At 44.0% G+C, this 24,448-nt stretch overlaps 2 protein-coding genes across 3 annotated transcripts in view; both read left to right on the top strand.

Moving 5' to 3' along the window:
- ppp2r3a (protein phosphatase 2, regulatory subunit B'', alpha) overlaps positions 1-2,839 on the top strand; it is a 38,324-nt gene extending 35,485 nt beyond the window's left edge. For both annotated transcript variants that reach the window (XM_058057890.2, XM_058057891.2), the window contains 7 exons: positions 22-265; positions 1,156-1,204; positions 1,289-1,378; positions 1,461-1,636; positions 1,712-1,830; positions 2,297-2,403; positions 2,483-2,839. In XM_058057890.2, the coding sequence (XP_057913873.2) occupies positions 22-265; positions 1,156-1,204; positions 1,289-1,378; positions 1,461-1,636; positions 1,712-1,830; positions 2,297-2,403; positions 2,483-2,579 (882 nt within the window). In that variant the 3' untranslated portion in view covers positions 2,580-2,839. The remainder of the gene's footprint in view (positions 1-21; positions 266-1,155; positions 1,205-1,288; positions 1,379-1,460; positions 1,637-1,711; positions 1,831-2,296; positions 2,404-2,482) is intronic.
- Positions 2,840-9,754: 6,915 nt separating this feature from the next.
- Positions 9,755-24,448, top strand: part of fndc3ba (fibronectin type III domain containing 3Ba) — a 73,294-nt gene continuing 58,600 nt past the window's right edge. The window contains exon 1 of the mRNA XM_058057896.2: positions 9,755-9,904. The gene's annotated coding sequence lies outside the window, so the exon portion shown is untranslated. The remainder of the gene's footprint in view (positions 9,905-24,448) is intronic.

Here is a 24,448-nt window from a genome sequence, read left to right on the forward strand (position 1 = left end):
TCCCTCGCCGTGTGGGCCCAGGTTATCCAGCGGATATTCTACATGGTGAACCGCTCGTGGACGGGCCGCATCTCCATGACGGAGCTGCGACGGAGCAACTTCCTGGAGACGCTGGCCCTGCTGGAGGAGGAAGACGACATCAATCAAATCACCGACTACTTCTCCTACGAGCACTTCTACGTCATCTACTGCAAGTTCTGGGAGCTGGACACCGACCATGACCTCTACATCGACCACAAGGACCTGGCCCGCTACAACGACCACGGTAATAATCATCGCTGCTAGCTTGGATAGTGTAGTCATTATATACCATTTGTACTATAATATCAACTAGAATGTACTATATAATAAATGTAGTCATTATATACCATTTGTACTATAATATCAACTAGAATGTACTATATAATAAATGTAGTCATTATATACCATTTGTACTATAATATCAACTAGAATGTACTATATAATAAATGTAGTCATTATATACCATTTGTACTATAATATTAACTTATTATAATATTAAGTTGTCCTTCATGTATGCCTCCAAAGTGTTGCAAAAAAGCCAAAGAAAAAGCAAAAAGCAGGTCCATTCCTGGGGGTCTCGTGAAGCATCCTGACATCGTGCGTGGAGGTTTTATGGAATTCCACTCATTTCCCTTCAGTGATGTTAAAGTGTGAAAAAAGTGGGTGTAATTCTTAATGGTCAACCCCAACATCCTTCCAATATGTTCCAATGCGGTCTACTCACACTGCGGTCATTATGCTTCATTTAATCCCAAAAAGTTTTGCATAAAAAGCCAAAGAACAAGCAGGAAAAGTTCAGTCTGGGCTCTAACCTTTGGTGCTCATCTTGTGAAGTATTCTGACGGTGGTTGAACTCCAAAGTTCTGTGTTACTTTGGAAGGGTTTCTTTTCCATACAATATTGAACAAAATGTCACCTAAAAAGCCAAAGAAAAAGCACAAAACAGGTGAAAGGTATCTTTTGGTGCATGCTGAACGGTGCTCCTGCGGGGGTACGCTGATGTCACGCATGAAGGTTTTGGGAACAACAAATGTAATACCACTTTTGAGGTATTTTTGTTAAATTCACAAATATGTGGGTCTAATTCTGAATGGTACCACCTGAAATGTGATATGAATGCAATTTTTCTTTTAGCGTCCTCAAACAGAATCATGGAGAGGTTGTTTTCCGGTGCTGTGACCCGGTAAGTGGAAACACATACGCCTGCATGTTAAAAACACGCTGACGTCACCTTGACGACCGCATGAAAATGCTCCACGGTTGCTAGGGGCAACGCTGTGCAGAGAGAAGGCCGCATGAGCTACGCCGAGTTTGTGTGGTTCCTCATCTCTGAGGAGGACAAGAAGAACCCCACCAGGTATGATACCCACTTTAGTACTACACGCGCGTACTGCTGTTTAGTACTTTATTCAAGTGTCTTTGGCTTGTTTCTACTGCAGTATCGAGTACTGGTTCCGCTGCATGGACCGAGACGGCGACGGCGTCCTGTCCATGTTTGAGTTGGAGTACTTCTACGAGGAGCAGTGTGAGCGAATGGAGCACATGGGCATCGAACCGCTGCCCTTCCAGGACCTGCTGTGCCAGATGCTAGACCTGGTCAAACCCGAGAGTCCAGGTCGGTCCCGACTGTTTCTTTCATCGCTGTCCGCACCGCCCGCTCGATGTTCACTCGCGCCCCCGTCTGCTTCAGGGAAAATAAGCCTGGGCGACTTGAAGCGCTGCCGGATGGCTCACATCTTCTTCGACACGTTCTTCAACCTGGAGAAGTACTTGGACCACGAACAGAGAGACCCCTTCGCTGTGCAGAAGGTGACACACCTCCCTGACAAGAGGGTGTTCCTTGTTAGCGGCTAGCCTGGTCGTGTTCTACAGGACGCAGTTTAGTCATGATGCATCTTTTTTAACAATGTTGGAACTAATGCAGCTCAAAAATCCAAAGAAAAAGCAAAAATTCAGGTAAACGGCGCTCCTGTGAGGTTCAGTGACTTTCACTGGCGCTTGACGTTTTTGGAACTATGAATGCTAGTTTGCTAATCTGTTTTTTTTTTTCCAGAAAACAAGGACTTACCATGTTTAATTTGCTAATTAGCTCATGCTAATTTGCTAATTTGCTTGTTAAAACCCTTGAGGATCCACCGTATGCTAAAGAAAACACCGGAACCTTTGTGTTTGCTAACCAATTTCGGGGTTAAATTGTCCACTGTTAGCATTAGCAGCTAACATTAGCATCTGATGCAACTTTACACTTGATGACCGAGTGCTCGTGGTGTTGCAGGACCTCGATGGTGACGGTCCGGAGCCATCCGACTGGGACAAATACGCCTCGGAGGAGTACGAGGTACTGGTGGCGGAGGAGACGGCCAACGAGCAACTCCATGATGGGTACCACTAATGACCCCCCCCCCCATTGTTGTTTGGTTGGAACGTTCTGCGAGCTTGCTAACGTGTGATTTGCTACCAGGTCCTTTGAGGACGACTATGACGTGGACGACCTTCAGGTCCCGGCAGAGATTGGGAATAAGATGGGAAAACTGGTCATTTCCGATCTGTCCGCATGAGATTCTAATTGAGGCGCCTTTTGGGGATGGATGCTTCCCGAATGGAACATAAAAACAACAAAGGATTCCGGCATCCGTTCGAGGACGAAGAGGATCGCTCAAACACAAAAAAAGCTCCACGGGATTGAAAGTGAAACCATTTTTTGTCCTAAAACTTTACGACAATCGTGCGCAGAGACAATCACAAGACCCAAGGAACGCAAAGGAACTTTGGTTAAAGCTCAAATGCCTTCGGGGGCTTCATTCTGCTTGGGAAGGACCCCCCCCCTGTGGACACGTTTGCTCCTACAAGCCAAGCACCAAAACCAGCACACCGCATTCAGGTCTTGGTGCAGCATCATCTGGAAACTTCTACCGGTGCTGCGTGACATGTTGGTGAGAAATAACAGCATCAAACTCTCTGGTAGAGTTGCCAGTTTGTATTCATAACGCAATAATGACCATATTTATCTCTAGAACCACTTTATTGGAGATCAAAGCACCGTGGATCGTTTATGCTAGCTAGACAACACAGTGGAACCTCCCTTTTTGTACTCCAAGATCTCCCCACGGTTCTTCCCGTTATTGGAATTATTATTATTATTATTTTTCACCAATTTCCCCGACTGGCAACACGCCCTTGTTTATGTTTGTACCTTTGTGTCTTCACACTTGATCCACTTGGTACATGCAGTCCACACGGTAACGCTGTCATAGATGCCTTCATGCCTTACGTGGACGTAACAACAGGAGGACACAAACGTTAGCAACACTAGCATAGCCTTGTGATGCTAAAGTGCGCAAAACATTTCTGTCACATTCGAACAGCAGCATCATGCTAAGTTCGTCTGTTCGCTGACAAAAAACTAACTGGGGGATAGGTAGCTTTTATTTTAAGATGTGTAGTGAAGCCTGCCTCTTTTTTTTTTTAGCATTTTTTAGCAACGATGCTATGTTATGTTGCAAAATAGCCGTGATCAAGGTGACGGGAGACAAATGGTTAGCTTTATTTTAAGACATGTAGCAAAGCCTGCTTTTTCCTCTACATTTTAAGATCATGCTAGGTTAGCCTCTTTGCTGAAGAAAAACACCAACAATCTGATAGTTAGCGTTATTTTTACAGCAACTTCAAGCTAGGTTAGCCTACTGGCTGAAGACAAACAAGGATCAAACCAACGGTAGCTGATAGATAGTTAACTATTTTAAGATGTGTAGTGAAGCCTGCTTTGCTTTTTTGTGTGCTAATATTTTAACAGCCATATCATGTTAGCTTAGCTAATTTGTTGACTTGATCAAAGTGAGGGTAGCTGACTTTATTTGAAGATGTGTCGTGAAATCTTTGACAGCTTGGCAAAGTCGTAAAAAAAACGCTCAAACTGGTGGTAGCTGACTGATTAGCATTATTAGCATTATTGTACATTTTAACAGCAACATTATGCTAGGCGAGCCCATTCACTGAAGTAAAACAATGATCAAACCGACGGTAACTGAAAAAAAAAACAACATGATCAAACTACGTGGCTGACTTGACAATTAGGCGAGTAAAAGTTGGCTTTTAAGATGTGTAGTGAAGCCTCCTTTTTTAAAACATTTTTAAAAAAATGCTTGGTTAACCTATTCACTCGGGAAAATAATAATAATGTAAGTGACAGTAGCTGACTGGCAGTTAGCTTCATTTTAAGATGCGGAGGGAAGCCTGCTGCGTTTTTCAACATTTTTACAGCAACAATCAGGCAAAGTTGGCAAAGTCACTGTAAAAAAAAGCCAACATGATCAAACTGACAGTAGCTGACTGATTGATACTCTTTTTTTTTTTTTTTACATTTTAACAACAATTTGCTGCTAGGTTAGCCTAGCCTAGCCTGCTAGGTTTGCTGAAGAAAAACGGCCTTATCAAACTGAGGCTAACTGACCGTTAGCTAGATTAGTGTGGTGAAGCTTGCTTTTTTTTTTTTTTTTTTTTTTTACATAACAGAGCTCCGGGCGCCATTTTAATTTTAAGATGTGTAGCGAAGCCTGGGGAAGGAGTTTTACCGAGCATTTGAGGCCTTCCTCTTACAAAAGCAGCTTCGGGGAACACAGTACTTCAAAATTCACTTTGGTATATTTGGGTTACATTTTAAGCGACATAAAAGTGTAAAAAGAAGCCAACCAGCAGCAATAAAGCACTACTAGCTAGCAGCATCGACCCTGCTTTGGGCGGCTCGGCATGTTTATGTTCCTGTTATGGGGAGGTTCCACTGTTTTGTCAATGTGTTAAAGTGTTATTTATTATTTTTTGTGTGTTTTTCTGCCACTTTTTAAAGATGATTGCATTTCACACTTAAGGGGGCACTTCTAGAACCGCACTTTCTTCACCCAGCCACAACCACCATAATCAGCATTTTGTTCATTAATAGTATTATTATGTCTATCTCTATCCACCGTAAAGTGTCCAGGATGTTGTATTTGATGTCCGCAGGTGAACACAAATGATGTAAATATCCCTTTTATAGCCGTGCAAAGACAACAAAACCAATGATGGAGGAAAGCGTCGCTGAAAAAAAGAGAAATGCATGAGTGAGCTTGATTGACGTGTGCATGTGTTTTGAAAAGGGACAGGAGTGTGTTGTTTTTAGCGACGTAGCCGCTGTAAATGTGCCTGGCTGTCTTTTTATTATTAGGATAATAACAGCATAATAATAATAATAATAACCCATTGTACATGTTTTTCTATGACACTTTCTATCAGGGTGCCACTGTGTGGCTTGGGGGGGGTTCATTTAAATGATGTCCTGTGTGTGTGCGTGTGCGATTAAAGGGACTGACAATCACTCGGACACATTGTCACAAAAGAGGCTTTTATTTTGAAACCCCTGTGACAGAAAGTGAGCAGGCTTGAGTTTCCCGCCATGTGATGCCGACTGTAAAAGCATGTTTGCTTGGATTTCTTTTTGTGTCCCCCATTTCTGTCCGAAGCTTCCGATGTTTCAATAAAAATGTTTCTGATGTTAAAAAAGTCGCTCCTTAATTCGTGTGGTAATTGTGCGCCATGTTGTTTATTGTTTAGGTTGGGAAAAAAAGATTGTCAAATGAATATTATTTCCTCCTCAAGTCACGGGTCCCAAAGTGAGTATCGAGCGAGCCTGACGGACGACACAAGAGACGAACATGTGCTCACTTGCTAGGAGGAACATTCCATGGTCACGTCCACGGGAGGAAGTGGAGCTGCTGTTCCCCGACACCCAGATAAACACAATAAATGACGTCTATATGGCGCCCCCTATGGATTGGAGTCATTCATGTTAATACAGACGTCCTCAACATGTTACAACCATTAGACCAATGCTTTGTGGCTTGGGGGCGGCCATGTTTATTTTCCACACATGTGCTTGTCAGTCCCCTGAAGGTGTGTACCAAATATTACATCGATATGATCGATTGAACGGCCCGAAGTTTCAAGTTGTTTGGCAGAGCTGTATGAGAAATTTCAAAGCATTTCTCTTAATAATTGAATAACAGCGCCACCGTGTGGTGTATTTGTTGGCAAAGTAATAGCACGGCCGAGACAGCCGTGGTGAACATTATGACACGTTTTCACCCTCCAGCGTGCAGCCGTTCAGGGGTAGAAGAGTTGCACCCTGGGGTGTCCTAACTTTTTCACAAGGCCGTACACACACAAGCGAGGACTCGGGATGTAATTAAGTGGAAAACCGCAGCGGCCATCCCTTTTCCCGCCTCCTCTGCGCTGTAAAAATACAGACGGTACGCTATCATACGGCTGGATGGCTTCCACGGCTTGAAAGCGGTTCTGGTGGAGGGTCCGTGGGTCCTGATTACAGGGACCAGGCCGCTTTAAAGCTGGAAAGTCAGCGAGGCAGCTCGTGGTGGGGAAGAAGAAGAGAGCAAAAGCAGCTGGCTTGGTGGTAAACATCTGGTGCTTGTTGAGGCTCGGCCCCTGATGTCCGAGAAGCCGAGATCTGCCCCCCTCGCCGGTCTTTCCTCGCCCCCTTTTGGACCCCCTCACCAGTAGATCTTATCTCACGGTGCTGGCTGACTCGGAAAACTCGGCTACGTCATCCGGGGTTTGCCCCACATTGGCTTCCCGGCAGATTTCCAGCTGGTGTTTTGCTTCCTTATGTCCCCCAAATGTACACTTGGACTTCCGACCTCATGACGCTGTTGTTGTTGTTGTTGTTGTTGTTGTTGTTGTTGTTGTTGTTGTTGTTGTTGTTCCGGTGGAATCGGGTCACGGCCCTTCCCTTCCCCGACTCATCTGCTTCCATTTATCTGCTGCTTCTTTCAAGAGAGACCACTTTGTGAGCGCTGGTGGAAAAAGTTGGGAGAGACGGGCGCCCTTTTTGCTAACGTGAAGGCGCCAACGTCATGGATGAGTATTGCTAAGGCGTTGACGCGAACACAAAACTTCAGAACTTCTTCTCATGGTTTAACCAATGTGGACCTTGCAAACCAGCCGTGGATCTTTATTTGGCAGGAGTCAATCACCAGCTATCAGTCAGTGCAGGTCAGATACCGGTCTCAGTCATGGTGGCACGTTATCAAAATTGTTGAAGGTTGAAGGTCTGGTGTGGTGTCTGCATGGTCCATGATGGTGATGGGAGAGCTGAGCTGGAAGGCAAAGCCATATAACGTACATTCCGACCCTCACTTCAGGTCATGAGTTCTGGGTAGTCAAGGACCAGATTGTGGGTCCAAGCGTCCCTCATGGCTGAGCTCTCCCTTAGAGATACGGGGACAAGTCATCTGGGAGACCCCTTGGAGTAGAACCGCTGCTGAGGAGCCAGATGAGGTGGCTCAGGAATCTGGTGGGGATGCCTCTGGGACGCCTCCCTGGGGAGGTGTTCTAGGAACATCCGACCGGTAGGAAGACATCCAACCTCAAGGAAGATCCAGGAGAGACTAGTCTCTGAACTGGCATGGGAACGCCTCGGGATCCGCTGATAGGGAGATGGAAGTTTGGGATTCTGTTGCTGCATCCGTGACCCAACGTCGGATAAGCGAACAAAGATGGATGGAGCTAACCAATGACCCCATTTACGATCATACCGACCTCCTGACCAAGCCACCTTCCATCCACCCAACTGATTGACAGCCCTGCTGCCATACCATTTAAACCAGTCACGTAACCAAGCAACTGCGCTAGAAAGCTCCCACCCACCAACCCACCCACCCACACACCAACCCACCAACTCACCAACCCACACACCAACCCACCATCCCACCAACCCACCCACCCACCAACTCACCAACCCACCAACCCACCAACCCACACACCAACCCACCATCCCACCAACCCACCAACCCACCAACCCACACACCAACCCACCCACCATCCCACCAACCCACACACCAACCCACCAACCCACCAACCCACCAACCCACACACCAACCCACCCACCATCCCACCAACCCATCAACCCACCAACCCACCAACCCACCCACCATCCCACCAACCCATCAACCCACCCACCATCCCACCAACCCATCAACCCACCCACCAACCCACCAACCCACCAACCCACCATCCCACCAACCCACCAACCCACCAACCCACCATCCCACCAACCCACCAACCCACCAACCCACACACCAACCCACCCACCATCCCACCAACCCATCAACCCACCAACCCACCAACCCACCCACCATCCCACCAACCCATCAACCCACCCACCAACCCACCAACCCACCAACCCACCATCCCACCAACCCACCAACCCACCAACCCACCATCCCACCAACCCACCAACCCACCATCCCACCATCCCACCAACCCACCAACCCACCAACCCACCATCCCACCATCCCACCAACCCACCCACCAACCAACCCACCATCCCACCATCCCACCATCCCACCAACCCACCATCCCACCATCCCACCATCCCACCAACCACTTCCTCATCAATGATCTCCAAACTTAGCTGCCCAAGAACGACCTGTCTAGCCAGCTCCAAAGCAGAGTTCCCATTGAGCAGATCCACCTCCAACATGGAACCACGGGTCTGGTAGCCTCCCTCCAGCGTCCACCTACGTTCCTCTCACCACATGTTGGATTGCTGTCTGCCTCCATGTTCCTTTCCAGGGACGAAGCTAAAACGTTCCACATTCCTAGCTAGGACGGCCGTGTTGTTCACGACCTGACTTTTATCAGCTGACAATGACTTTTCAATGAAGTGGTTTTTTTCACCGTCCTCCCCCTCGTCCTCCCCCTCGTCCTCCCCCTCGTCCTCCTCTTCTTCCCTTTGGGGCTTAGAATTACACGGGCGGCTGTTTGCTTCGAGCAGCCGCTGGAATGTTGCTTGTGTTTGCCAGAAGAGAAAATCTTCAAGTGCGGGGCAACGAGTCCATCTGGCCGAGGGTCCCGTGGACTCGAAGTAAAACTTACTAGTTAGACTACTACAAGAGAGACAGACGCATACTAAAAAATGGAAGGATTTTTAAAATGTATTTTATTTAGTATATCATTTCCTTTGAATTGAAATTGAATCAATAACATTCTAATCTAACCTAATATGTATTGAAACACTAGTTTTATTCTCATTAAAAATACTTAAGTAAAAGTACAATTGCAGATTACAAAACTACAAATTGACAACAAACTACCAAGTTCCAGTAAATGCAGTAAATGTAATTTGTAAGTAGAAGTATAAATGTACACACAAAAGACCTACTCAGTATTATGTCATTTTAATGAACGTTTTATTACCATAACCGGTGCTGCATTCAAAGCTACTGGGAAATATCCAACTTCTAGTTCATAGTAAACAACGACTATAAGACCCTAACTTTATCTTTAATTATATCTTGACCACATTTATAACAATGTAATATGATATATAAAATATATAGACCCATAAATATATAAAAAGAATAACGTTTATGTATTTGTAATAAAATTTTAACAGTATACAGTAGCTTGTACTGTATGTATTTATAGGATTACAAATGAGCGCTGCCTTCAAGATTACTGGGAAATACCCAAGTTCTGGTCGATGGAAGACGAATCCTTATGTTATATTTATGTTACGTTTAGTCGTCGTGTCGTCTTTACGTGGATTTAAGTTCGATAGAGAACGGCTGGGAAAATAAAGGCCGAAATATAGCGCTTTCTCGTTTTTGCGTTGCACTCCACTTGCCGGTATTACGGTAAAAAGGAGTTTAAAAGTGGGCGGGCTCTGGTCTTCCATGTGCGTCGCGTTTTGATTGACATGGCGGAGCCTCTCAGTCCGCGTCGCGCCGCGCCAGCAGACAGGCGAGCAGGCGAACTCCGAGCCTGGGAATAAAAAAGCAAAGATAAAAGAAGACGAAGCCGCTTGTCTGTTTGTCTCAACATTCGCAGCGAGGTGAGTCTTTTGTTTTGCTTCGGACGAGCTCCAATGGCGTCCGCGTCGGTGAAAACTTTTATATAAAGTGCGTGTGTGTGAGCCGGAGTGTGCGTGTGTGCGTGCGTGACTTTGGAGAGCTGACGCCGGCAGTCTGAGCCACTTGGAAAAAAAGTTCTTTCGACTCTTTTTTTAGTTGACTTTTCGCTCCGTTTGAAACCGACCGAGACGCCACAAGTCCTTAGTTTCTATAGTTTCTAAGCTCGAACGCAATCCGTGACGACTGTGTGCTTTTTTTCCTGACTTTTGGATGCGGTGCGCAACAGGAGGTCACCAAACGCCCCCCCCCCCCACCCAACTGCGCCAAATCTCAGCGCCGGGCGGATGTTGGCGTTTTGTAAGCAATTAAAAGTCGACCAAATAGTTTTCGAGCTAATATTGCATGAATTGCACGAGAAGAAGTTTCTAGAAAATGCACAATGTAGGCATTTAATGCAAGGGGGGGTGGGGGGGAGTCTCCACTCCAGCAGATCCTAGCATTCCTTCCAGCCAGTCTCCCTCTCTCCTCTTTTTTTTTGCCTCCACCTCTTTCTCTCCCACTCAGAAACGACTACGTGTCTGTTTGTGCACCAACATCTTTCCACCCCCCCACTAACCCCCCCATGCAGAAATCTGCTAAGAAAAAAAGCCAAAAAAAACGCAGCACACAACATAAAAAGGTGAAAGAGGTTCCAGAAATGGTGATTGACAGCCAAAAGTAGGAATATATAGAAAGTATAGACACTTGCCCCCCCTCCCCCAAGCCCCCTCCCCACGGTGATGGACTCTGGATCCAGGGGGCACGTTGGAGAAGAGAAATAACACATCACACAAGCTTACTTTTGTCAGTAGGGAGAAGAAAAAAGAAGCGAAGGGGAGAGAAATCCGATCCCAAATACATGACGTCAGATGACATTCCTTTGGTGGAAGCTGATGTGGCGCCCGCTTTTTGGGGCTTTTTCCTGATAGCTGACTTTAATGGAGCTGATGATGATGATGATGATGATGATGTCATGTGACAATCATTTCCAGTGTGGCTCTTATTACCCGTCACTCTTTCATTTTGGCAGAAAATAGTGTTGCTTGTCGTGTATTGTTCCTCAAAGATCTCATCCAGGAAGTAGACGACCGTCCTGATGTCCTGATGTCCTGCGTTGACACTTTTCCACTATGTCATTTCAACCTAAGGAGACATAGATTAGGGCTTAGTCGGGGCAGACTTAGACCTAAACTTAGGACAGAGACTATGGGCATAGTCATAATGAAACTTGCCAACAAATAACTACAGAGGCAAATTAGTCTCCTGTATTTACTATTAAAAGCGCATATTTTATCCAAGGGCAAAACATATATATTATCCTAAAGGAGACTGAGGGCAGAGTTGTAAATAAACATGATAACAACAATGGAGGCATATTAGTATTGACCACTAAAAATGGAGATTAAGACCTTCTGTATGTACAACAACAGTAGAGAGAAATTTGTTTTTATTACTAAGGAGACATATTTTATCCAAATGGAGACTGAGGGCAGAAGACATATTTTATCCAAGCGGAGACAGGGGTCAGAGTAGTAATGAAACATGCTAGCAAATAACAATGTGGAGGAAGGACTTCTTTATGTACCTCTAAGGAGACATATTTTATCCAAGAGGAGACTATGGGGATAGTCATAATGAAACTTGCCAACAAATAACTACAGAGGCAAATTAGTCTCCTGTATTTACTATTAAAAGCGCATATTTTATCCAAGGGCAAAACATATATATTATCCTAAAGGAGACTGAGGGCAGAGTTGTAAATAAACATGATAACAACAATGGAGGCAAATTAGTATTGACCACTAAAAATGGAGATTAAGACCTTCTGTATGTACAACAGTGGAGGGAAATTTGTTTTTATTACTAAGGAGACATATTTTATCCAAATGGAGACTGAGGGCAGAAGACATATTTTATCCAAGCGGAGACAGGGGTCAGAGTAGTAATGAAACATGCTAGCAAATAACAATGTGGAGGAAGGACTTCTTTATGTACCTCTAAGGAGACATATTTTATCCAAGAGGAGACTATGGGGATAGTCATAATGAAACTTGCCAACAAATAACTACAGAGGCAAATTAGTCTCCTGTATTTACTATTAAAAGCGCATATTTTATCCAAGGGCAAAACATATATATTATCCTAAAGGAGACTGAGGGCAGAGTTGTAAATAAACATGATAACAACAATGGAGGCAAATTAGTATTGACCACTAAAAATGGAGATTAAGACCTTCTGTATGTACAACAACAGTGGAGGGAAATTTGTTTTTATTACTAAGGAGACATATTTTATCCAAATGGAGACTGAGGGCAGAAGACATATTTTATCCAAGAGGAGACAGGGGTCAGAGTAGTAATGAAACATGCTAGCAAATAACAACAATGCGGAGGAAGGACTTCTTTATGTACCTTTAAGGAGACATATTTTATCCAAGAGGAGACTATGGGCATAGTCATAATGAAACATTGCCAACAAATAACTACAGAGGCAAATTAGTCTCCTGTATTTACTATTAAAAGCGCATATTTTATCCAAGGGTAAAACATATATATTATCCTAAAGGAGACTGAGGGCAGAGTTGTAAATAAACATGATAACAACAATGGAGGCAAATTAGTATTGACCTTTAAAAATGGAGAGGAATGCCTTGAAGGCCTGTATATACAACAACAGTGGAGGGAAATTTGTTTTTATTACTAAGGACACATATTTTATCCAAATGGAGACTGAGGGCAGAAGACATATTTTATCCAAGAGGAGACAGGGGTCAGAGTAGTAATGAAACATGATCGCAAATAACAACAATGCGGAGGAAGGACTTCACATTTTATCCAAGAGGAGACTCGGGGCAGAGTCATAATGACTGCAATAGAGAGGAAGACATATTTTTATCTAAAAGGAGACTGAGGGCAGCAAAACAAGACTGTGGAGTTTAACACTGGAGTGAAGCACAGACGCGCTAAGCTAATGTTAGCATGTGTGTGTTTTGGCTAACTGATGTAGCGTAAATACACAATGGTGTTTTTTGTCCGAGTGGGCTGTGACGCAACATGACAAGCACAACATTGACAACATTGACAACATTGACAACATTGGCAACATTGGCAACATTGGCAACATTGGCAACATTGGCAACATTGGCAACATTGGCAACATTGGCAACATTGGCAACATTGACAACATTGACAACATTGACAACATTGGCAACATTGGCAACATTGGCAACATTGGCAACATTGGCAACATTGGCAACATTGGCAACATTGGCAACATTGGCAACATTGGCAACATTGGCAACATTGGCAACATTGGCAACATTGGCAACATTGGCAACATTGGCAACATTGGCAACATTGGCAACATTGGCAACATTGGCAACATTGGCAACATTGGCAACATTGGCAACATTGGCAACATTGGCAACATTGGCAACATTGACAACATTGGCAACATTGGCAACATTGGCAACATTGGCAACATTGGCAACATTGACAACATTGGCAACATTGGCAACATTGACAACATTGGCAACATTGACAACATTGGCAACATTGGCAACATTGGCAACATTGACAACATTGGCAACATTGGCAACATTGGCGCCACGAGCTGTGAAAACGTCTCTTCCATCTTGGTCAGTGTAATGACCACACGGGTGCGTGTGTTGGGTTATGGCATTATGGACCTGGCTGGTCCATAGTCATGCAAATGAAGGGATTCTGGTCAAATTAGGACGTGGCCTCTCCGGTCCCCCCCCCACCCGACCCACCCGGGGCGCTTTTATCCTGTCTAACGAGGCGAATGAGGTGTTTTCTTGATGTTAAGCCTCTTTGGCCTCCACGTTTGTACACAACGTAAACAAAGCTAAGAGGCATAGCATAGCATAGCATAGCATAGCATAGCATCTCCGCATCCCAACAGGTTAGCAAAGCCGGACCTGGCCGGCTCAGGAATGCTGGGATCTTAGTGGGAATGAATGAGCTCCTGATTGCTTTTGAGTGCTTGTTTGTATTTTCGTCTTCCCGTCCATGCGGTGGTTTTGTGAATCGCTGGGATTGTGTACAGCCGCGTGTTGTACTATGCCAGGTATTTGCAGTGACGCACGTATACTTTTACAGTACGGTATGTACGTGTGTGCTGTGTGTTTTTTTTTTTTTTTGAAGTGACAGCACAAAACCTTGCATTTCACAGCCGAGTCCGATTCCCTTGGCCTTTCTTCCACATGAATAGGTTAGCGGGGTTGAATAACGCTTTACATAAGTGGACGTCCTGGGTTCCGTTGGCATGATAACCAAGCCATGTGTATGCAGAAGCACGTCAAGGAATATGGGTATGACTTCCTTCCCAAGCCAAAGGGTGCCGGTTCAATCCCCGTGTATGCCAATGTCATCATGTTGTGTGAAGTACGTATCTAGAACATCTACAGTTGTTGTACAAGAATAAAGTCAAAATATTTTGAGAAAAAAGTTAGCTAATGTGGAAACATGACAGCATTTTAGTAATAATGTCATATTATTATTATTACTATGAAAGATTGTCATTTTTGGGAAATTAGTTTCCGAAAAAAGTTGTAATGTTACGAGACAAGGTGAACTCCGCCCACCGAGACAAAGCGGCTGTATGACTGACAAAAAGGCTCACTCCGCTCATGCCGTTGTTCTATGAATGCTTGTTTGTCCACATGTGCCCTTTGGGGGGGGCAAAAGCAACAGCGCAAATGTGCGAAATAACAACTATGAAAACATTTCACGAGAATAAAGTCAAAATATTAAGGAAAAAAGTCCCAATTATGCTGAAAAATAATGTCATTTTACTCCTGTAGCATTGAAATATGAAAGAAAAATTCCTCATGTTATGAGAACCAAACAAAACAAAATCAATTTGTAATGTTGTCATTTTAGGTTGGGGGAGAGTTACAATATTAAAGTCTATAAATAATAATTAAATGTAATTATTATGGGAATAAGTCCGAGATGCCTTATGAAATATAAATCACTTCTTAGCATATTTGCATGCGTCCTTTCATTTTTCACGATGTGGCCTTTGCTAGAAAAAAGTTTGGTCGTCCACTAGATGAGATCCTAAAGGAAGAAGACGTAGCAGGAAGGATCCATGCTGCCAACTTAGCATGCATTCTCTAGCCACTTTTTCTGGTCTTGCTGGGCATTTTGGGAAACTCTCAGATAATACTCCAGCAGCGGGTCCTGCTGGGTGCGGGTCTCCCCCAGTCCAAATCCGCTCATCGGCAGCGTCGTCTTGCTTGTGACATCAGTTAAAACAAAAAAGAAGCGACAAATGAAAACTCATTTTGCTCTGTCTACGACTAGATAGGACAGCTTTAGTGTAAGACTAGATAGAACAGCTTTAGCGTAAGACCAGAGAGGACAGCTTTAGCGTAAGACCAGATAGGACAGCTTTAGCGTAAGACCAGATAGGACAGCTTTAGCGTAAGACCAGATAGGACAGCTTTAGCGTAAGACCAGATAGGACAGCTTTAGTGTAAGACCAGATAGGACAGCTTTAGCGTAAGACCAGATAGGACAGCTTTAGCGTAAGCCCAGATAGGACAGCTTTAGCGTAAGACCAGATAGGACAGCTTTAGCGTAAGACCAGATAGGACAGCTTTAGCGTAAGACCAGATAGGACAGCTTTAGCGTAAGACCAGATAGGACAGCTTTAGTGTAAGACCAGATAGGACAGCTTTAGTGTAAGACCAGATAGGACAGCTTTAGTGTAAGACCAGATAGGACAGCTTTAGTGTAAGACCAGATAGGACAGCTTTAGCGTAAGACCAGATAGGACAGCTTTAGCGTAAGACTAGATAGGACAGCTTTAGTGTAAGACTAGATAGGACAGCTTTAGTGTGGGATTTAGTGTGCAGGATCCCAAGCGTTTGTCCTGGAGGGCGGAAAGAGGCACGCCCCAAACAAGACCTGGTTTCAGTCTTTTGTGGTGCAAATCTCCAGTCCAGGCATGGCGGCTTTCACGCAGGTGTTGTCCCACCTGGTACGAGCACAGAAGCTGGGAGTTGTTTCAGTCCTCTCGCGCTGGATCTGGTTCCTTGCCCTTTCAGGTCTTTAGGGAAAAAATGGGGTCAAGGAGGGGTTGAGGGAGGCTGCGAACCTAGAACATGTAATGGGGGCGGGGGGGGGGGTGTCGGGGACTGCTGCTTGTGTGTCAGGAAAAGAAGATGTAGCAGGTCTCAGGTTACATGGACAACACCAAGCAGAGAAGGGAACGTGTGAACATGGAAAGAAAGAAACTGGACCGCGGAGGACACAAAGGAGGCTCGTTTTTTTTTTTTTTTTTATGTGTCATATTCCAACATTAAAGTTGCAGCGATAAAACAATTTTTGAAAACGTTGATATTTTATTTTTTTAATAAATGACTTATGTATTTATATTATTAGTTTAAAATAATTCTTAAATATACATGAATTGACTAATTAATGTGATTTTCTTTAGATATACGTATAAATAATAATTTTGACTTGTTTTTAATATATCGGGCATATTTACAGGTGCAGATGTCTATTAATATTGTCCTTAATCAATAAATAAAGGACTATATGAATAATAATAATAATAATAATTTGCGTGTTGTTAATGGGGAAGAACGTGTGTTACGAGCATTACCGCCACCTAGAGGACTGGGGTGGAATCTTTTTGTTTATCTGTGTCTTCAAAAGCCAGAGGTGGGCTCCCTCACAAGGGGTGGCCACACGGGGTTGGACACCCGCGGGGGCCGTCCGTCAGCGGTACGCTCCGTGTGACGGGTGCCGCTTATTTGACAGGACGGCCGATGGCGTGCCTGGCGAGGTTTCCGAAGGGCGCCCCGACCCCCGGCTGCTATCGGCCCATGTTGCGTTTCTGTGAAAGCATCAAGGTTGGCATTCATGTACGCTCAAAGGCGGCAGTTAGCGGCCCTGAGACGCGCCGACTCGCACTTAAACAAATAACCACCGTGCAGACTTTTCCAGACCTCCCCTGTGAGGGCGGCATAACATATACATTATGTGTGTATGTGTGTATGTGCATGGCTGTGTGGAGCTTTTAGCACAGTTGGCTTATGTTAAACACTGTGTGTGTGCGTGTGCACGTGCATGCATGTGTGTGTGTGCACCAGGGGAGAAGAGCACAAGTTCAGTGATTCATTGTGTAAAAATAAAGGGGCATTTTCAACTAAAAGTGGATGAAAACATTTTGTTTACGCGCCTAAAGCCTCAGGCCACAAGTCAAGAATTTGTTGTATTAGTGAGGATAAAAATTTTATCTAAAATATTTTATTGAAATATTAAGTCTTAAAGGATTTTATGAATGTAGGCATATTTTTTGGAGTGGAAGGGTCATTTTTTAATCAGTAATCTCATGCCGTGCACTCATGTTATTGAGAAAAAAACAGTATTTTTAAATGATTTCATACATTATTATTATAATGTATTTATTTAAAAAATGTTGGAATTTTACCCGCTTCTTTTCCATTTTGTTGTTGTGCTTCCACAAAATGGCCAAGTCACGTTGGAAAGGCATCGGACTTCAGTAAGAGTTTGGCGGACCGTCCCGCTTCGCCCGTGTTCCCAAAACAGTCCCATATTTTTGTCTCTCTTGTCGGTTAGGAATCAGGAACTCGAACCGCTTGTGCCTGATGCTTGCCTCTGTGGGCGACTTAGCTGTCACACCTGAACAAACATTGAACGCATCAATGAAGTGATCATGTTTTGGAGGAAAACAATCGTCAATAATAAGATAAATACAATAATTATTGGTGAATAAAGTTGAAATATTCCAAAAGTCATATCGTTAGAAACAAACAAAACAGTTGGAATTCTTGGAAAATTAGTAAATATTAATAATATGCTTTTTCGCTGCTGCTGCTTTTTGGGCCATGCTGACGAGTGCGTGGCTTTGCAAAGCATGTTGGAAATAAACAAAGCGGCTTTCGTGCAAGCGTCGGCGCGGTGGGAAAGCGTGGCGAGAAACGGACGTCATGGAGAAACGCAAACAGATTCCAGTGAACATTTCTTGCTGATAACCTCGCCGCTGCTTTCACTTTCTATTTCCCAGCATCCTCTCTTGTGTCGCTCTCACATTCCCCGCCTGGTCTCGCTCTGTCGCGTCCGCTAGCACCCCCCCGCCCCCCGCCGCCCCACCCTACCCCCGACCCGCCGTATGAACGGAGGCTTTTTGTTGAAGTATCCCAGCATCTTATGTTTGCTTGGCACAGAGCTGTAATGTTTACCCTCCTCCTCCTCCTCCTCCTCTTCTTTTTCTTTTTCCCTCCCTGACCCCCCCCCCCACCCCCCCCCGTCCTTCCCTCCCTCCTGTCCTCGCACATTCTTTGCAGTCTTCCCTTTTTTCTGGTCTCCCTCCATAATTTCCTGCATTGTTGACGGCTGACTCAGAAGAAGATTATAAAAAAAAGAGCCTTTTAACTCCTCGTCTCCTCCTCCTCGTCTCCTCCTCCTCCTCGGCTCCTCCTTGAAAGCTTGTAGTATGGCTTCAAGTGTTTGGAGACGCCCCCCCCCCGATTCCCCATTTGAATGAATGCATCCACGTGCTAATATTCTTATGCTAATGTTATCAGTCATGTTCAATATTTTTAGTCCACCTGACTTTTCAGAAAAGTTGTTTTTTGCATTCAGAAATATTTCAACTTTCAATTATTAAATTATCTTGGAAATTCTGATATTTTTCAAAAATATTTTGACTATTTTTTTTTAATATTCTAACATTTTTTCACAACTTCATTGCACAGGTAATCTTTGTTTTGCTTTTTTCACATTATGATTAAAAAATATGATTTTCTTTTAATGTTTCAACTTTGTGCTTCTTTAAAATATGAACACTTTTTTTTTCTTTTGTAGCCACAATTTTATCCTTAATTGTAATAAATGTATTCTCCCAATATTTAGATATTTTATAGTTTCTGAAAATTACTTTTCTTCCATGTTTGCTGTTTTTTTTAAGCACTTTGGACTTGATGAAATACATAATTTAATTCATTGAATTCTATTTATTTTAGTGTATGTATTATAATATAATATGCTTTCTATTATGCAAAAATAAATAAAACCACAAATTCATACAAATGTAATGTAAAAGTGTGAAATTCTATATGTATTTTATATATAATATCCGCATATAATGCAAATGTAAAAATACATGCGTATGAATACAAATCCTCATGTAGGTGTGTATGTAAGTGTGTACATGTGTGGGTGTGTGTGTATGCGGTCAGCTGGCCAAAGGATGCCACTTGCAGCTGGATACACACACCGACACACACACACACACACACCGAAGTAAAGCTTTCTGTGCCTCCATTAGCATGGCGGCCATATTGATGTGGCTCGCTGACCTCTGGAAAGTTCCTCCAGACATTTAATGGCACTTTTGATGTTTTATTGAATTTTTTTTCTACTGTGACTCTGCGTCTCCTTTGCCATTTTCCTCAGCTGGAAGCGTAGCCGCTTATTTTTGATGATTATATGGCGGGGATGTGTGTTTATGCAACGTGTGTGTGTGTGTGTGTGTGTGGAGGAAGTAGGTGTTATTTAATGCGAAGCCACATGTTTTATTGCTTTCCCTTGTTACGCCACCCATCCTCCCGACCCCCCCCCCCCACCCTCTCTGGGGCATGCACGCTGGAGGGAAGCAACCCCCTCCCATCGCATACCTGTCATTTTTTTGTCTTGTCCTCCAGCCACTTCTGGCCTCCAGAAAGCCCACTTGCACAACGCGCAGGGGACTCTCAAGCGCTTGGCTTCATGGCGGACAAAATGACTTTTGCTGCCACTTCATACGTTGCTTGTTGGCCAGGCAGTCGATAGCGGTGCATTGCTAAAGTACATTGCTAAAGTACACTGCTAAAGTACATTGCTAAAGTACATTGCTAAAGTACATTGCTAAAGTACATTGTTAAAGTACATTGTTAAAGTACACTGCTAAAGTACATTGCTAAAGTACATTGCTAAAGTACATTGCTAAAGTACATTGCTAAAGTACACTGCTAAAGTGCATTGCTAAAGTGCACTGCTAAAGTGCATTGCTAAAGTGCATTGCTAAAGTACACTGTTAAAGTACATTGCTAAAGTACATTGCTAAAGTACACTGCTAAAGTGCATTGCTAAAGTGCATTGCTAAAGTGCATTGCTAAAGTACACTGCTAAAGTACACTGCTAAAGTACATTGCTAAAGTACATTGTTAAAGTACATAGCTAAAGTACATTGCTAAAGTACACTGCTAAAGTACATTGCTAAAGTACATTGCTAAAGTACATTGCTAAAGTACAATGATGGACGGTGTTTAAAAAAGCACTTTAACATATTATTAACCTACTTATGAGACATAAATTTGCTACTGTGCCATTGTTTCTCAAAGAAATTGTATATTTTTTTTGGTAGGAAGTTTTCAGGAAAGTTAAGTTAGTGTTATAATTTATAATATTTATTTAAAATTAAATAGTAAACATTAAATTCAACTAGATTTTTTTATGAATAACATATTTTTATTGGCTTTATTGATCTTTTTTCAACCGTTTTAATTATAGATATTCATTTTCAGATTTCAATAAATTACTTCATATTAAAATATGTATTTCACACACTTTTACTTCCATGATTTTGTTGTGAAAAATATTTATCATATAATAATCTTTTCAATTTTTTCCCTCCCTTTTTAATAAATGACTTCCTATTTTAACATGTGTTAAGTGACACTTAATAATTATAATTTGGCTAGAAAATGCAGCCCCCCCCAAAAAAATAATCTCCATCCATGATCACCTTCTCCTTCATCTCCTTCAGAAGATTGACTTATGTGCGGCATACCTGCACAATTTCTATCATTTTATTTGAAGATGTGTAGCGAAGCCCATTTTTTTCAAAAGAACCTTATTATGGAAAATGAGCTTTTAAGGAACATGCACGCCATGAGTTGGTGGATTAGCGCCACGGCTGTACACAAATAGCCCACAGAGAGGTCAGGCACTGAACCGCTCAGACGCTCGGAAGAAAAGCGCATTTGTGCCTCGACGACTAAACACGCGCCATAAACCTCGGGAAGTCATAAAACATCATCATTTTTCCACGGATATTTAGACGTGCCGTCACCGGCCGATCACCACGTTCCTAATTGGCCGCTCTTCTGTCAGTCAAACACTTTGTCTTAAAGTATTTATTCATGTACTGCACTGTAGTCCAATCGCTAGGACATTTGGTCCCCACCTTTTGGGGACTGTACTGTAGGGGACTGTAGGTTGGGACAATTAGAGCAAGACTGCTTACCAACATGGTCGCCATCAGAGAAATCACTGAGTGTTTTTCTAATGATTCCAAGATTTGGATCCATTTTGAAGGTAACCTTTGACATGTTTGACTGGCCACGTCCTGACTTGTGCTACATCGGTTTTGGGTTTTTCGGGTTTTGACTGCGGAAGGCAGTCAGCTGGACGAGTTTTATTGTGAAGGGATCCAAACCATACCCTAAAAATGCTGAGTCTGCACGCCTCCGATGCTCAGCTGGGAGCCTTTCGGCCCAAACGCTGCACTTAGCAGTATTCACTGCATTGTGTAGTGTGTGTGTGTATTTTTATACTGTGTGTGTGTGTGTGTGTGCGCACATTGAGGAAGTGGCTGTGTTTGTTTAAACTGAGCACGCTCAACTATGTGGGACAATTTAGCGGGAATGAGAAGCGCCAAGCCCCCCCCCCCCTCCCCCTCTTTTACCACCAGACCAGACCACTCAAGCCTATAGAGCTCTACCACAAGCAGCACCCCCCCGCCGCCCCCGCCCCCACTCCTGAAATGTCCTCAATGGGCGGCTGCCTTTTGATCCCACTGTGAGGGGTTGTTTGGGAAATGGAGAAAAGATTGGTTCCGTGACAGGACAGGTTCAAGCAGGAAATGGGGCGCGGAATAGTGGCTGGTGGGGGGGGGGGGGCGGTCCAAGGTCGGCGGTCCAAGAATGTACCTGATGTCATTGTATTTGGTAGACCCCATCAACTGCCTTAGTCAAATCGTATGCACTTGAACCACCGGAAAACCTTCATTTTAGGATGTGTAGCGAAGCCTATTTATTAACATTTATGCGACATGAACTTTGAAATGATATTCTACCTGAAGCAGGCGTCACAAACCATCACAACCATTTAGCATTTCCTCATCTGATTGACCAAAACAATGCTAGCTTTTCAAGTTGCTGCAGCCTCCTCGTGTCCTAGCATAGCATAGCATAGCATAGCATACCGTAACGTAAAATAATGCAGCTGATAATATGTATGTATATATATATATGTATGCACTTGTATTAGCTGCACCTGAACAAATGGGAAAACGCTTGTTTTAAGATGTGTAGCGAAGCCTGTTTAGTGAAAAAGTATGCAAACGTTACTTTTTAATGTGTCTCTAGAGCTTGTTTATGAACACCAAGCTTGCTAAAAATATATATATACACGTAATATAATGTATTCAGTACATTAGAACAATAGAAATCCTTGTTTTTCACACGTGTAGTGAAGCCTGTTTAATGATGGGTGTATACCAGAGCCTGGTTTTTAGCAAGAATTTCCTCACTTGATCGATCCACTGTTGAGAGACAAGGTGCTCGCTTCCACATGTATGATATGCCCCCCCCCCAAATGTGGGCTTCGCCACGCATCTTAAAATCAAGCCTCCATCAGTCATCTCGAGATTTCCAAGCTGTAAGTGTGAGCTATATAAATTAGCAGGATTGTAGCATGATCTATCAATGTGTGTGTTGTTAGCACTTGACGTGGCTATGCTAGCGTTGCTAACATGTAGCATATGTGATCTATGGTCTTCATCACATTGGGGTGTGAAATACGGGACCTTTCGGGCTTAAACTAGCTCATAAACAAGTTGACAAAGCAGCCACATGGGAGGGGTTGAGATGGTCCGGGGGGGGGGGGCCAGTCTGGACCGTGTTGGACCAGGAGGCGGAACGGGAGAGAGAAAGAGGGTTTGGATGAGGGTGAGAACGGGACCCAAAAAAGGGGAAGAAAATCTGGACGCAGGAGTGAGTCATGAGGTCATGTGGTCATGTGGTCATGTGTTTGTGGGAGAGTCGCCACTTCCTCTGCTGTGGACGACAACAGCAACAACACCTGTCCTACACTGGTGGGGGGGGTGAGGGAGAAGGTCCTGCATTGTTGTGGACATGTGAAGCCGACGGGATTGTCAAGAGTTTCATGGCAACACAAGAAGGGGGAAACATGTTTTGAATATGGCCGCTTGGTTCTGACTACACACACACACACATATATACACATGCACACGCACACACACACACACACACACACACGCTGGCTGCCTGCCGTCAGCGCTATGACAGCAGCACTAATGTTTGCTCAGGGGCAATAACACAATTAGGATTCCTCACATTTCTCCCCCCCCCCCCCGTCTCCTATATCCTGACTTGCCCTCCAATACCCCCCCCCCCCCCTCGACTTACCCTGCACCTCTTAGGCTAATTGTAGCGGGCCTGGGCCCCCGTCACACCTAAAGGGCGCCATGTTTGGCTGCTTTCAGCCTCCATTGTTGCTTTTGGTTGCTTTTGGCGGCTGCACGGTGGATGAGTGTGAAGATGGGAAAACCTTGTGTGGAGTTTGCATGTTGTCATGTTGTCATGTTCTCCCCGTGCATGCGGGGGTTTTCTCCGGGTACGCCGGCTTCCTCCCACATTCCAAAAACATGCTAGGTTAATTAGCCACTTTGGGTGGTATCGATATCACAACATTTCTTGTCTTAGCCGCTTTAAACGCCAAAAACTTACCACTTCCACACGGATAGGGAGGATAACTATTAACAGTTATTTAACCTTTAACATGAACATGAATCAAACTTAATAATTTTTTCTGGGTACATGATACCATACAGCATCCATATCAAACTAACATTAAACTTTCATATCAAGGCGGGGGCCTCAAAATAGTGTCCTGCGGGCCACATTTGGCCCGCGGGCCGCGTTTTTGAGACCTTTGTTTTAGAATCTGCAGCTGTATTTCCTTGGATTTGTGCTTCCCGCCAAAACAGTCTGCTTTAGTATTTTCACCCACGCCCCGCCTCCAGGCACACCCACTGCTCTCTGATTGGTCACATGCTCAAAGTGCTTCCTGACTACAAAGGAGGAGTTTGGAATAAAGGAGTCCTCTGAATCCGAGCGTTTTGAGCCATCCCAAACTTCTTTCAGGGCTGACCCTGACCTCCAAACGTGCAAACCTGCTGATCTCCATCCTTGGTTGAACACCAGGATACGACATTCCAGCTGCATTTATAGCTCAGGAACGTGGAAAAAGCACAACGGGTCTCGGAGCAGTTGTTTGTTTTTAACTTTGTTGCCCAAAATGAACCAAACCATGAATTTAAAACCGACGTGCGTGCCGAACCGTGATTATGGCGAACCGGTGGACTTTATTGGTACGCTGGCCCTTTAAATTGGCCTTAGCGTGCAAGGAGCCATCTAA

This window comes from Doryrhamphus excisus, linkage group LG19 (genome assembly GCF_037039965.1).
Source record: "Doryrhamphus excisus strain RoL-2023G ecotype Guam linkage group LG19, RoL_Dexc_Guam_v1.1, whole genome shotgun sequence".
Lineage (NCBI taxonomy): Eukaryota > Metazoa > Chordata > Actinopteri > Syngnathiformes > Syngnathidae > Doryrhamphus > Doryrhamphus excisus.